At 45.5% G+C, this 16,185-nt stretch overlaps 1 protein-coding gene across 1 annotated transcript in view; it reads left to right on the plus strand.

Moving 5' to 3' along the window:
* The window catches only part of abca2 (ATP-binding cassette, sub-family A (ABC1), member 2), a 176,862-nt gene that overhangs the window by 140,139 nt on the left and 20,538 nt on the right, over positions 1 to 16,185 (plus strand). Inside the window, exons 40-43 of the mRNA XM_078250330.1 lie at positions 4,509 to 4,629; positions 4,821 to 4,999; positions 14,823 to 14,964; positions 15,076 to 15,210. Of these exons, the coding sequence (XP_078106456.1) occupies positions 4,509 to 4,629; positions 4,821 to 4,999; positions 14,823 to 14,964; positions 15,076 to 15,210 (577 nt within the window). The remainder of the gene's footprint in view (positions 1 to 4,508; positions 4,630 to 4,820; positions 5,000 to 14,822; positions 14,965 to 15,075; positions 15,211 to 16,185) is intronic.

Raw genomic sequence — 16,185 nt, forward strand, 5'->3', positions numbered from 1 at the left:
GTTTGAGTGTGTGAGGTGTCAGGTTTTACTGTCACTCCTTCAGAATTAAAGAGTAACCTTAGAGCTACCATTGTACAATTAATAAATTATGCATTACAGAGAAGGCTATATTAGGTACCAGCTTCCCCAACCACAGTAGACAAAAACATATGATAATGCAATGCAACCACAAGAAAGTTATGTTTGCAGTTGTATGTTTGACTGATTGATGACTTACTTTATCTCAACTATCTATTCCTCTTACTTTAAAGGACAATTCCGGGGCAAAACAAACCTAGGGGTTATTAACAGATGTGTACCCACTCTGTTGCTCTCTGGCAGGCCCGTATTAAGACAATGTTTTGCCCCTGGGCACTATACCTCAAAGGCCCGCCCCCCCCCGTCCACCACCCCGTCCACCACCTCCTTTACCTGTGCTGTCCTCCTGGCAAAAATATCAGACATAATCAAGGGGATTTCTCAAATGTAATTTACTAACTTGTCCAACTACATACATGTAGGCATATGAGCAGTGAGCACTATATTCAAATGTCAATTTAAAAAAGCACAGCATTCAATTCAAAATGTCAAAATCAATACACATCAGTACATCAGCCCAGCAGACAAGCCAAAAAAACAAACAAAAAACAAAGCATTGTCATTATGCAAAGAGAAACCAACACTTGCTTTCCCCCTGCCAAAAATATCAGACATAATCAAGGGGATTTCTCAAATGTAATTTACTAACTTATCCAACTACATACATGTAGGCATATGAGCAGTGAGCACTATATTCAAATGTCTCAATTCAAAAAGCCAAAATCAATACAATATATTGCAGCATTGTGGGTCGGTCAAATTTGTATTTTTCCGACTTTATTTCACGGGCCCTGAAAGCAACTCCTCTGATTGGTCAAAAACGTTCAAAAGCATCATGGGAAAGCTAAAACTGCTTTAGCATCACAGCTAATGACAATAAAAGGACCCAAAATTAATAAGATATGGACTAAAGACTATCAATATTAGATCTAAGAATATGGATTTATTGCACAAATTCCTCTGAAAGAAATATGAGTTCTAGGAAAAGAAGCGCAGACTGTAGACCGGTCTTTTACACTTCTCTGCATACTGAATAAACTCACAAAGCGAGGAAAACACGGAGAAGGGTTGGGCGCAACCAAGTCTCACTCAGAGGTGGGGGGGTTTGTGTGAAAAAATGTTTTTCTTTGCTTGCCAATTACATTGAATCAAGAAAACCAACCACTTATCATTTTTTTTATAACAGTTAATATTTTAAATTCATCATTATGATAACATTTTTGGGGGGTTAAACTGGCCACTTTTGATTATTGTTAACCCCCATGATACATTGGCGCGTACTTGTGGACCAACTCAACTCTGACAGATTGGGGAGGGGAGTGATAGTGGTCATGTAATATGGATTTATTTATAATTTATTATTATTATATTATTATTATTCTGAAATTAGTGTTCATAAACGAATAATGTATGGTCTTTCAACAATTTCAAGTGAATAATATAACAATTTACAGAAAATATTGTTAAAGCTTGTGTCATGTGGTGCCCCCCCACTGGTTGTGAATGGTTGGTGCCCCTGGGCACTGGCCCAAGTGCCCTTATGGATAATCCGGGCATGCTCTCTGGGACATGTTTTCATGCTAATCAAATGAGTTTTTAGCTTGAATGACACTAGCGCGGACCGCTGATTAGCTTACCATGCTAGTATTCGGGGCACAGGGAAAGTAAAAGCAAATCGCTATTGATACCACTAAAAAGGCCACACTTCAACGATAGCATAATGAGGGTCCCTAAATGTTAACCGAAGCATTGAGAACTTTGTAAGTGTACAGACAGTTTATTGAAAAGATAGATTATAAAGACACTCGCGTTCATGTTTACATGCTGCCGCCGTCTTGAAAACCAGTCATGACTTACAGCTGGCGATGCAAACTAAAATCAAAAGCAATTTGCTCAATATATCGGAAATAATCGCACTCTGCATGACTTGTCTAGTGTACTTACTCAGTGGATAACTGTACAACTGGTCCCTCCGGTCTGGGTCGCCGAAAAAAGTTTCAAGTACAGCCCTGTTTATCAGAGAGGGGAAATCTTCAGACTGTACAAAGCACTGCATCTCTTGGGTGTCGCGACACAACAGGTCCTACTCCATGCAACAGACACTCCTGTTCCGTGGCCATAGCTTCACAATATCCACAGTTACACCACCAGTTTCCCGAAGTACGAGGCTGTGCATTGATTACCGGTAGCTCTCTCTCTCTCGTAGCCCTTTCACGGAGCTCCCTCAGCTCTTCATTCAATAAACTGTCTGTACACTTACAATGTTCTAATGCTTCGGTTAACATTTAGGGAGCCTCATTATGCTACCGTTGAAGTTTGGTGATATTTTGAGCCTTTTTAGTAGTATAAATAGCGATTTGTTTTTACTTTCCCTGTGCCCCGAATACTAGCGTTGTAAGCTAATCAGCAGTCCACACTAGCGTCTTTCAAGCTACAAACACATTCGATTAGCATGAAAACATGTCCCAGAGAGCAAGTACACATCTGTTGGGTACACATCTGTTAATAACCCCTAGGTTCGTTTTGCACCGGAAGTATTGTCTCTCTCCTAGGGATGCAAACAAATATGAATACATTATTCCGAAATAAACATATAATGCAGTGACTATTTGCCACAAATGTCCAATCACTTCTTCTCAGAGTCCAATCCAAACATACAGACATCATATTAGTGCTACTATCACCAGATCCCACTCTTCACAGTGATATTAGGATAAAGAAGTGGCTTTTATTATTTTTATTAGATAGTGCAGATAGAGAGGAAATGGGGGAGAGAAATGGGATGACACCCAGCAAAGGGCCGCAGGTCGGATTCGAAACCTGGGCCACTGCCAAGGGTTAAGCCTACATGGGACACACACCATACCAGGTGAGCTAGAGGTCTCGGATTCAGATCAAACGAGATTTTAAAAAGTGCTTGTCACTTCACATCTTGGCTTATAAGCATAAGATTCAGACATTTTCTTCTGTATCAAAGCTGATTGTTTTCTGTGCAGTGCAAACAGGTACTGCTATGTTGATTGCTGTCTGTGCAGTGCAAACATGAACTGCTAGGTTAACAGCAAAAGCAGCTGGACTTTTCATGATGCAAATGTGGCATAAGTTTGATATTTTGATATTAAGTGAGGCTCATCCGCTATACTGAGATTTGTTTTATTGCAGCATAAAGCTCAGCTGATCCTTGACAGCTGTTATTTATACCTTATGATCCACTATTGAAACCTGCCATATTCCCTGACATGACAGTAGACAAGATATTGAAATCAGGTACTGTCTAAAAAGTACATGTTGCAAGTTGACCAAAACACTTCAAACCAACTTAATTTCATCTGGATTTCCTTCCTTTGCATGCACAACCTCCAGTGCTAGAGGAAAATAATGCAATATGGTCCAATGTAATTTGGACTGGTATTTTCTAACTGTACACTGTTACAAAACTTTTTTTGTTAGGGTGTGTTTATACCTAGCTCGTTTGGACCAGTTTTTTCCAAACCCAGAGCGTTTCATCCCCAGGTTGGATTTGTTCGTTTTGAGCATATGATAACAGAGCAATCATACTGAGATGCGGGGTAAAATAAGGGGGCTTAGATCACCTAGAGAGGGTGGTCTCGGCTCGCCTCCACTCAAACTCTTGAGCGACCCTACCATCTGAAACAACTGGCTTGTGCATTGCCTGATATAAAAAATAGGTTAATAAAGATAATCTAATAATTTTGCTTACCTGATGAACCGTTTGAAGAACAATTGCTGTGCGGCACCCATTAGAGCCTGTCTCCACAACTTAAAACACATCATCATAGGCTTCACCAAAATCAGTACATTGATTCTAAAAAAAAAAAAAAGAAGAAATAAATCCAAAATGTTCATTTCCCACACGGCAAACTTTTGGGGTGGCAAATCTTCAAATAAGATGCATTAGGACATTGTTTTCTAGTCGCAGTCTAGATGCTCACTGGAACTGGATATTTTTTATTGGACTAAACATTGGTATAATAACCACACAACCACAAACACAAGGAAAACAATTGGCAATACACACTGCTGGTTCTCCATAATGAAGAAAAGAAAAGTCTTCCCGGTAACATTTCTGACCAATGAGAGAACAGCTTGCTCACGCATGGCATTTGTTTAAAACTTTTGGACCGCTCTTGAATGTTGCTGTGTGGACACAAACTAACCAAGAGGCAAACAAAACAAGTTTTGACTGTTTTCTTTTGTTAAAGGTGTAGGTAAAATACAGTTTAGTTTTGGGACCTAATAATCCTTATAAAAACAATAGGTTCCTCACTTTCAGTGCCAGGGACCGTTGGATAATCTTTACAATGTTAGGTTATGTTTTAGGAAATGTAGGATGTCACTACATGTGACAACACAAAGATATAACACAAACACAAAGATACAACTGAAATAGTTTGTGTGCATGTGTTTAGGAGGGTGCCAGTCAGCTGCCAGCCTATAGACGATGATGATGTAGACGTGGCTTGTGAAAGACGAAGAGTGTTACAAGGAGATGCTGACAACGACATGCTGAAGATCGAGAACCTGACAAAGGTTTACACAGTCAGCCCATCAACATTTAGAAAATCCCTAGAAGCTACAGCAATGTCTCTAGCTATGCAAAGAGAGTAAATTAACCTACTGGTTAAAACAACCATCTTACATGTGAAATAGCCATGATTTGTAGTTAATGTGTTTTAACTTACTAAAATGCTTGTATGGTTTGTATATTTGCATGTGTTTAGTTGTATAAATCCAGGAAGATGGGTCATATCCTGGCAGTGGACCGGCTGTGTCTGGGTGTCCGGCCTGGTGAGTGTTTCGGACTGCTAGGAGTAAATGGAGCCGGAAAGACTACCACCTTCAAGATGCTAACTGGAGATGAGTGCACCACTGGAGGAGAGGCCTTCATCGATGGAAACAGGTCAGTGCCAGAAAAATAAGATAACTTAAATGTTCTTCTGTAGTCTTTATTATTTAGCAGCAAAGCAAGATTTGTGACTGTATCTTGCACAGTTGTAGGGCCAGGGCTGTTGCTCGGACCGTACCCATTTTCGAACTCGGCCTTCATTTTGATCTCAACTACACACCTGTGAAGTTTCTTGGTGGTTGCAATGCAATCACAGTGACAAAACTTGGCCACAGACATATAAACAGCTGATAATGATGACACACACACACACACATACACACACACACACACACACACACACACACACACACAGATTCACAAAAATGCTGGAAAACAAATCGCTGTAGCGGCTGGTAAACATCAGTTAGAAAAAGCACACTTTATGATCAAATGTACAGTTGTGTTCAGAATAATAGCAGTGTGTTTTAAAAAAGTGAATAATGCTCAAAATCCTTAGAATAGCTTTTAATTCCATAATATCAATGCATTGGGAACACTGCACATTCAATTCCAAGTCAAAACATGATCAGAATTGATCAGGTTTGTGTTATACCTTTACAGAAAGTGAAGAAAAAGGAATATTAGGCTGTTCAAAAAATAGCAGTATTTGCATTTTTCTTTACAAACTCAAACATTTACTGTATGAACTGAAAAATGTCTCAAGGGTTCGCTTTACTTTGAATCACTGCACTAATATTTAGTTGCATAACCATTATTTCTGAGAACTGCTTCACATCTGTGTTGCATGGAGTCGACCAACTTCTGGCACCTGTGAACAGGTATTCCAGCCCAGGACGATTGAACTACATTCCACAATTCCTCTGCATTACTGGGTTTTGCCTCTGAAACAGCATTTTTGATGTCACCCCACAAGTTTTCTATGGGATTGAGGTCTGGGGATTGGGCTGGCTGCTCCATAACATCAATCTTGTTCATCTGGAAGACTTTGCTCGCTTATTGGTGTGTTTTGGGTCATTGTCTTGTTGAAAGACCCATTTCAATTGCATTTTCTCTTCAGCATAAGGCAACATGACCTCTTCAAGTATTTTGATGTATTGAAACTGATCCATGATCCCTGGTATGCAATAAATAGGCCCAACACCGCAGTATGAGAAACATCCTGATAACATAATTTTGGCACCACCATGCTTTACTGTCTTCACAGTATACTGTGGCTTGAATTCAGTGCATGGGGGTCATCGGACAAACTGTCTGCGGCCCCTAGACCCAAAAAGAACAATTTGCTTTCATCAGTCCACCGAATGTTGCCCCATTTCAATGTCAATATGTCCTTTGGCAAATTTCAACCTATTCAGTACATGTCTTTTATTCAGCAATGGGACTTCTAGCTGATAGCTTTGCTTCACATATCCTTATTCTAATCGTAACAGTACTCACAGGTAACTTTAAAGGAGAATTCTGGCCAATTTTTACGTTAATCTTAATCGCTATAGCTACGCTAGTACTTTCGATAGAAAAAACCCCGACCCAAATCAGTGCAGGTAACACGGAGAAGCTGCAGCTACGTACTACAAGCGTCCCCTGAGCTAAAACGGCAGTGGTTGGGGCAAGTTTTAGAGTGCCTTTGTGCCTCTTACCAGACACAAAATACAATTAATATGTCTGGGCCACTACAAACAGGATTGGTGACAAAGCACAGCCCTGGCGGAGGCCAACTCTCACCTGAAACGAGTCCGACTTACTGCCGAGAACCCGGACACAGCTCTCGCTTTGGTCGTACAGAGATTGGATGGCCCTGAGAAGGGACCCCCTCACCCCGTACTCCCGCAGCACCTCCCACAGTATCTCCCGGGGCACCTGGTCATACGCCTTCTCCAGATCCACAAAACACATGTAGACTGGTTGGGCATACTCCCAGGCTCCCTCCAGGATCCTTGCGAGAGTAAAGATCTGGTCCGTTGTTCCACGACCAGGACGGAATCCGCATTGTTCCTCTTCAACCTGAGATTCAACTATCTACCGAACCCTCCTTTCCAGCACCTTGGAGTAGACTTTACCGGGGAGGCTGAGAAGTGTGATACCCCTGTAATTGGCACACACCCTCTGGTCCCCCTTTTTAAAAAGGGGAACCACCACCCCGGTCTGCCACTCCTTAGACACCGTCCCAGACTTCCACGCAATGTTGAAGAGGCGTGTCAACCAAGACAACCCCTCCACACCCAGAGCTTTAAGCATTTCTGGACGGATCTCATCAATTCCTGGGGCTTTGCCACTGTGGAGTTGTTTAACTACCTCAGCAACCTCCACCAGGGAAATTGATGCCAATCCCCCCTCATCCTCCAGCTCTGCCTCTACCATAGAGGGCGTATTAGTCGGATTTAGGAGTTCCTCAAAGTGCTCCTTCCACCGCCCTATTACCTCCTCAGTTGAGGTCAACAGCGTCCCATCCTTACTGTACACAGCTTGGATGGTTCCCCGCTTCCCCCCTCCTGAGGTGGCGAACGGTTTTCCAGAAGTACCTTGGTGCCGACCAAAAGTCCTTCTCCATGTCTTCTCCAAACTTCTCCCACACACGCTGCTTTGCCTCTTTCACGGCAGAGGCTGCAGCCCTTCGAGCCCTTCGGTACCTTGCAACTGCCTCCGGAGTCGTCTGGGATAACATATCCCGGAAAGACTCCTTCTTCAGTCGGACGGCTTCCTGACCACCGGTGTCCACCACGGTGTTCGTGGGTTACCGCCCCTTGAGGCACCTAAGACCCTAAGACCACAGCTCCTCACCGCAGCTTCAGCAATGGAAACTTTGAACATTGTCCACTCAGGTTTAATGCCCTCAGCCTCCACAGGGATGCACGAAAAGCTCCGCCGGAGGTGTGAGTTGAAAGTCTGTCGGACAGGGGCCTCCTCCAGACGTTCCCAATTTACCCGCACTACCCGTTTGGGCTTACCAGGTCTGTCCAGAGTCTTCCACCACCCCCTGACCCAACTCACCACCAGATGGTGATCGGTTGACAGCTCCGCCCCTCTCTTCACCCGAGTGTCCAAAACATACGGCCTCAGATCAGATGAAACGATTATAAAATCGATCATTGACCTTTGGTACCAAGTACACTTATGAGCATCCCTATGTTCGAACATGGTGTTCGTTATAGACAATCCATGACTAGCACAGAAGTGCAACAACAAACAACCACTCTGGTTTAGATCAGGGAGGCCGTTCCTCCCAATCACGCCTCTCCATGTGTCTCCATCATTACCCACATGCGCATTGAAGTCCCCCAGCAGAACTATGGAGTCCCCGACTGGAGCCCCATGCAGGACTCCACTCAAGGTCTCCAAGAAGGCCGAATACTCCGAACTCTTGTTCGGTGCATATGCACAAACAACAGTCAGAGTTTTCCCCCCCACAACCCTCAGGCGTAGGGAGGCGACCCTCTCGTCCGCCGGGTTAAACTCCAACGTAGCGGCGCTCAGCCGGGAGCTTGTGAGTATCCCCACACCCGCCCAGCGCCTCACACCCTGGGCAACTCCGGAGAAGAAAAGAGTCCAACCCCTATCCAGGAGTATGGTTCCAGAACCAAGACTGTGCGTAGAGGTAAGCCCCACCAGATCTAACCGGTAGCGCACCACCTCCCGCACAAGTTCCGGCTCCTTCCCCCACAGAGAGGTGACATTCCACGTCCCCAGAGCCAGCCTCTGCTGCCCGGGTCTGGTCCGTCGAGGCCCCTGACCTTCACTGCCACCCATGTGGCAGCGCGCCCGACCCCAGCGGTTCCTCCCACAGGTGGTGGGCCCATGGGATGGAGAGATGTCCGCCACGTAGCTTTTTCGGGCTGTGCCCGGCCGGGCTCCGTGGCAAACCCGGCCACCAGACGCTTGCTGACGAGCCCTCCATCTGGGCCTGGCTCCAGACGGGGGCCCCGGGCTTCCTCCGGGTAGGGTCACTTCATCCCTTCCTCGATGTTTCATAGGATTTCTGAACATTATTACATATATATGTATTTATGGACAGGATATCGAGGCGTAGTCGGGGTGGAGAGGGGTTGCAGTTCGGTGGGCTGGGGATCTCGTCGCTGCTTTTTGCAGATGATGTGGTCCTGATGGCATCATCGGCCTGTGACCTTCAGCACTCACTGGATCGGTTCGCAGCCGAGTGTGAAGCGGCTGGGATGAGGATCAGCACCTCTAAATCGGAGGCCAGTACCTTGGGGTCTTGTTCGCGAGTGAGGGGACAATGGAGCGGGAGATTGGTCGGAGATTCGGCACAGCAGGTGCGGTATTACATTCAATTTATCGCACCGTTGTGACGAAAAGAGAGCTGAGCCAGAAGGCAAAGCTCTCAATCTACCGGTCAGTTTTTGTTCCTACCCTCATCTATGGTCATGAAGGCTGGGTCATGACCGAAAGAACAAGATCCAGAGTACAAGCGGCCGAAATGGGTTTCCTCAGGAGGGTAGCTGGCGTCTCCCTTAGAGATAGGGTGAGAAGCTCAGTTATCCGTGAGGAGCTCGGAGTAGAGCCGCTGCTCCTTTGCGTCGAAAGGAGCCAGTTGAGGTGGTTCGGGCATCTGGTAAGGATGCCCCCTGGGCGCCTCCCTAGGTAGGTGTTCCAGGCACGTCCAGCTGGGAGGATGCCTCGGGGGAGACCCAGGACTAGGTGGAGGGATTATATCTCTAACCTGGCCTGGGAACGCCTCGGGATCCCCCAGTCGGAGCTGGTTAATGTGGCCCGGGAAAGGGAAGTTTGGGGTCCCCTGCTGGAGCTGCTACCCCCGCGACCCGACCCCGGATAAGCGGATGAAGATGGATGGATGGATGGAGGGATGTCTGGGCCACATGAACAGGGCCCTTACGTGTCAACAAGATGCGTTTTCAACTCAGATGGTGTTTAACGTTAGCCGTTAGCTGCTAGCTGCCGTCCGGTGAGTGTATTCAGACAGGCTTCTGTGATAATCATCCCAATAACAATCCACAGAGCGGCGGTGGTGTGGCTATGTCCTCCGGAGGACAGGTCATATCACGTCTTGAAGTTTATTCCCCCTAAAAAAACAGTAGTGCGGTAGTAGCTGTTAGCTGCTAGCTGCCCTCCGGTGAGTGTGTACAGCCAGATAGGCCATGCAGTTGCTGAATCGGTCTTCATTTCAGATCAACAAAGGTCAGTTTAAAAGATTTTCGTCAGATTTTGAGAGACTCTAGTCACGCTCATTCCGCTCCCCTTTTCCTGGTTACCAATTTCCAGTTTCCACTCTACCAATCAGATGGGTCATTTGAGTCCAACTGCTGGCAGTGCCTGCCCCGCCGATTATACATGTCAAATCGGCCAAAATTAAGGACGATGGCCCCTCGGACGGACGACGACACGGAACACACCGAACAGACTCGAGTCACTGACCTCACCAGACTGTCCAACGGCCGATTATCGGCTCTGTGTGTCCGGGCTTTTAAACACCTTCTACTGTCGTTTTGAAAGACCATGCAGTTCTGTCTCCATCCCTATGTATTCACCAGCTCCAGTCCTCCTGCCACACCTCCCTCACCCCAATAGGTGTTGGGGCCTCGTCATTGCCCACCCCAGAGTCCCCCCTCTCCCGCTTCACTACTCCGACCCTCATTATCCTGGAAAGAGATGTTAAACGACTGTTAAAAAAAAAAAAAAGCAAAAAAGCCAGACCACCTCTTTCTCTCCATCCACCCTGAAGCACTGTGCTGACCAGCCTGCTTCACGTCCTCCACCAGCATTCCTATCCTCATGAAAACAATAATCACAGGACTGAATGACTACAGAGTCATCGCCCTGACCTCTGTGTTTATGAGTGCATTGTTCTGGCTCACCTCAAAACCCTCACCAACCCACTCCTGGACCCCCTGCAGTTCACCTATAGAGAACAGGTCTGTAGTCAACGCAGTCATTTCATTTGGACTCCACAGGAACCTACACCAGGATCCGGTTTGTGGACTTCTGCTCTGCCATCCTACCAGCTCTGCTACAGGACAAGCTCTTGCAGCTGCACGTGCCTGACTCCACCTGCAGGTGGATCACAGACTTCCTGTCTAACCGAAAACAGCGTGTGAAGACAACACGTCTCTGACTCTGTGACCGTCAGCACTGGTTCCCTTCAAGGCTGTGTCTTTTCCCCTATGCTCTTCTCCCTGTACACCAACAGCTGCACCTCAAGTCACCAGTCCATCAAACTCCTGAAGTTCGTGGACAACTCCACCCTAATTGGACTCATCTCTGGTGGGGATTAGTCCACCTACAGGTGGGAGATTGACCACCTGGTGACCTGGTGCGGTCAGAACAACTTGGAGCTAAACGCTCTGAAGACAGTGGAGATGGTTGTGGGCTTTAGGAAGGACGCAGCCCTACCCATCTCAATCATCCTGGGTGACTCCACAGTGAACACTGTGAAGTAATTCTGCTTCCTGGGCTCCATTGACCACCAGGACCTCAAGTGGGAGCTGAATATTAGCTCCCTCATCAAAAAAGCCCAGAAAAGGATGTATTTCCAGTAGTAATGGGCAATAGAAACGATATGCAATAGAAATGATACAAAATTGGCCTATGATAGAGTTTTTAATTAAATTGCACTATCGCGATAATGCATGTTGATGACCAATCTACCCGCGAGCCACGTTTCTTATACTGAGCTTGATGGTTAATGGAAGTCAGGTGTGCCTGGTAACGATTGTAGAGCCAGACCCCTGCTGATGAGCACATACACACACACAGGGGAGGAGACACAGGGAAAGACAGACAGGGAAACAAACAGGAAACACAGGGGAAGTCCAGAGGTCACAGACTGGGCTGTGACACAGTATTCTCTATGGTACCACAAACAAAGTCCTCCACTATGCACAGAACCCTCCCACCCGCCTACTTACCTACTGACTTACCTGGCAATAAATCTTTTTTTTAATTCTGATTCTGATTTTGTAAGCTGCCTCAGCCACACTTATTTTTAACAGGTCTATAAAATCAAGCATACAGTCTTGCCATCTCCACTGATAAACATCTGCAGTAATATGGTTGATTCGGAGGAGCTTAGTGACTTTCAATATGGCACCATCATGGCTATATTTGACCTTTCACCTGTTGATGAAAAAACCCACTACTGAGTTCCAAACTACTAATTTTGGCCTCAGCAATGTAAGCACTAGAAATGTTGTTCATGAAATGGGTTTCCATTGCTGATTGTGACAACATGCCTAAGATCACCATGCACACCATCAGCTGAAATGGTGTTATAGACATTGTCATTAGAATCTGGAGGGGACCGTTGGGCCCTGGCACTTTCGTGCTTGGGCCCTAATAAAAAACAATGACTACAGTTCAGCGTTTAACATCATAGTTCCCTCCAGGCTCGTCAAAAAGCTCAAGGACCTGGGATTAAACCCCTTACTGTGGATGTCGATCCCAGGTGGTCAGGGTGGGTGTACACACCTCTTCCACCATCATCCTTTACATCGGAGCACCCCAAGAGTTTTGAGCACCCTGCTCTACTGCCTCTACACACACAACTGTGTAGCCACTTTCGCCTGCACGTCCTGAATGTCAGCAAGACTAAGGAGCTGATAATGGGCTTTGGGAAGAAGCAGGGAAGGAGCTATGCCCCCTTTGATATCAACAGGTCCTCAGTGGAAAGGGGGGACAGCCTAAAGTACATTGGTGTCCACATCACTGAGGGCCTGACCTGGGCCCTGCATACTGAGTCTGTGGTGAGAAAGGGAAGGCAGAGACTTCACCTGAAATGCCTGTGGAAATTCCGGGTATCCCCTCAAATACAGCACTGAACAGGACCGCAAGGCCCTGCAAAGAGTGGTTCGTTTGGCTGAACATACAATAGGCTATGCCCTACCCTGCCTAAAGGATATTTACAAGCACTGCAATAATAAGGCTAGAGCATTAAAGTGCTCATATTATGCTCATTTTCAGGTTCATAATTGTATTCAGAGGTTGTACCAGAATAGGTTTACATTGTTTTGTTGTACCGCACATTGCTGCAGCTCCTCTTTTCACTCTGTGTGAGCTCTCTGTTTTAGCCACCAAGTGAGGCATCTCATTTCTGTTCCATCTACGTTCATAACGGAAGTAAAGGCTAGACTACAATAGAGCTGTTTGGAGCAGTTTGTGAACAGTGTTTTCTGTTGGAGATGGTAAGTCCCTTTGGGGTGGACTTTGGGCTTTTTCACTTTGTAAACCTATTACAAGCACAAAAAAGAAATATAACACTATGATGGAAAGGGAAAAAGCCAAAAACCATAATATGAGCACTTTAAGGATCCTAAGCACTAACGGCAAACAGCCTTTTCTCCCTGTTAAGATTGGAATGAAGGTACTGGATACACCAGCCCATCATTGAGAGGCGCAGGAAGAGCTTCTACCCTCAGGTCACTATGAGCGCTGACTGCGAGTTGGACCTCACTAATGCTCTTGTGGCTGAATGGGAGCAAATCCCTGCAGCCAGGTTCCAACATCTGGTGGAAAGACAGAAACCAGAAAAGACCATATAGCTGTCCACATACATTTTAATACAGTTTGCATGAGTATTTTGCTTTTAGATTGAAATAAAAATTAGTGGTCCCTTAAAGAGGCGCAAAGCAGTTTTGGCCATTTCTTCATGTTTTCTCGCTTTTTGCAGGTTTCTCTATAAAGCTCTCCCTACAGCTTCGGAATAGATATTTGGCAGCGCCTATGTTTACTTGTGTCTGACTCCTCGCTCGGTCAGTCTGCCGTTTCCTCTTTATCCAACCCAGTCTCACGGCAGTTCGTGAAATGGTGATGTTATTTTGATCTATTGATTCGTGTACAGGGAAACGATTTTCTACTTTATTTCATGCTGGTCACCACGAAATTGGAACATTACTATTTCACGAACTGCCATGACACTGGGCTGCAGCTGGGCTGCCTGCTCTGGGGGAGATGGTGACAACATGATCCGCAGTCTCTGGGGGACACAACAACGGGGAAATTAAACACTGCACGCCGGCGACAACCGCCATGACATGGGGCTGCTCTGGGGGATGCAACAACGGGGACGCCACACGCGGTAGATGGCGACAAAACGGCGACAACAACGGCGACAACAACGGCGACGCGCTACAACAACGGGACGGTTGTGGTTAGGAAAAGAAAGACAGGGAAAGGTTGTGGTTAGGAGAAGAACAACGCGGAAAGGAACTACCACACGCGGGACGCGATCCCCGGTCTCCAGGATGAAAGTCCTGTGTTTTTTCACCCATCCACCACCCCCTCACGCGGATTTTCAATACTAATCGCTACCATAATCATGCTGTTATCACGTAATATCCCATTCAAATACATTAGTTTAAAATTCGTGTTCACCAACACGATAAAACACAGAAAAACGTGTCCCTGTACACAAATCAATAGATTAAATAACGTCACCATTTCACGAACTGCCATGAGACGGCTGCTTTATCTGTTCCTCCAACAATGCTTTCCTAGCTTTCTGCTTCTTTTTAGCCGGCTCAGTATGACGATAGTGTGAAAAACTCCATTGCTACCTTGTTAGCCGGTTCCTGAATGGAACGTATGTGAGCAGTGCCGTGAAGCAATTTGTTACATTGCGAGACCTGATATCATACAATACTTCCTGACGCTGAGGCCTGCGGCTCGCCGGCCAAAAGTTGCAAGGGTGGTTTTTCCGCTCACAGGTGCTAGAGGGAAGCGAGACGACCACCATTCAACTCGAAAAAAGTCATATAACCATTCCAGTGACTCCGAAGCTGTTCAGTTATGGTAAATTAAGCTAAAAAAAACTGCATAGTTCCCTTTTAAAGTCATAGGGATATTGAGAAATCCTTCCTGTGTGTGTGTGTGTGTGTGTGTGTGTGTGTGTGTGTGTGTGTGTGTGTAGTATCCTGAAGGACCTTTTACGTGTGCAGCAGAGTATCGGCTACTGTCCCCAGTTTGACGCTCTGTTTGATGACCTGACAGCCAGGGAACATCTGGAGCTTTACACTCGCCTCCGTGGCATTCCCTGGAAAGACCAGGAAAGGGTGGGTCACACACACACACACACACACACACACACACACACACACACACACACTTTTTCTACATTTGTGAGGAGCATCACAGACTGAAATTACCCCTTTACCCCCCTCTAGGTGGTGCAGTGGGCATTAGAAAAACTGGAATTGTCAAAGTATGCAGACAAGCCTGCTGGGACTTACAGTGGAGGAAACAAACGCAAGCTTTCCACTGCCATCGCTCTGATTGGATATCCCTCACTCATCTTCCTTGTAAGAAGTTTGAATGTGCTGCACGAGTACACTCTGACTTAGCATTTATACAAAAATTAAATGTAAAACGAGATATAGTTTGTCACAAAATGTTCCTAACAGAGGATGAACACAAGAGGGCTGTAATGACTCAACAAAGTATCTCCCCATGTACACTGTACACATTGTAGTAACACATAGCAGTACTAAATCCACAACAAAACTGCATATTGACTACTGGGGCTAAATCCATGGCATAAAGCATAATTCTGGTTTATTAGCAGCGAAAGATGAGCTAACCAGACGTCTCCTTCACAAAAAAAAAAGAATATCGACCAGTCTGAGTGTGTAAGGGTCTGTATGTGCGCAAAAGCACTGAGCTCTGACTCGGCACTTCAGAGGCTTCGGATGGATCACCATATCAGTCCAGCCGAGTTTAGATGCTGCTGGGATTTAATAAAATGAAGCAGAAACTTTTTTATCCAATATAAAGCAGCTGTGCACAGCAAATACTGAATTGCCTTCAATGCAGACTGATTTACTAACTTTTATGTTACGTTATTTTCTGTGCCGATTTTGGTTGAAGAGTGTTTATTGAAATAAATGATTTATATTTTAAGCATTAGTCCGTTGTTGCAGCACATCTGCAGCAACGGTGCATGATAAACCAGCTTATGAAGCTTACAAAAACAAATGGATTTTATGGGTTCATAAAAACTGCAATATAGTAGGCAATAATAATGGCTGGCAGGATGCATTGCGCCCTAAATTGACTGTTCTGTGCTTAAGCAGTGCAAAGACTCCTAGGACTGTGTTCTGAGCTGTTCCTGTCGTAGTTGACGTGTTTTAATAATATTTTGTTAATGTTTTTGGTGTGCACTTATGTTATTTGGGTTTTAGTTTTGTGTGGTTAATTTAGTGTTCATGTTTATCTATTGTACATTTATTGGTGTTACCACGACTGAGACTATGGTGGGGATAGATGGCCTCTGGGCA

Source organism: Sander vitreus, chromosome 5 (genome assembly GCF_031162955.1).
Source record: "Sander vitreus isolate 19-12246 chromosome 5, sanVit1, whole genome shotgun sequence".
NCBI lineage: Eukaryota > Metazoa > Chordata > Actinopteri > Perciformes > Percidae > Sander > Sander vitreus.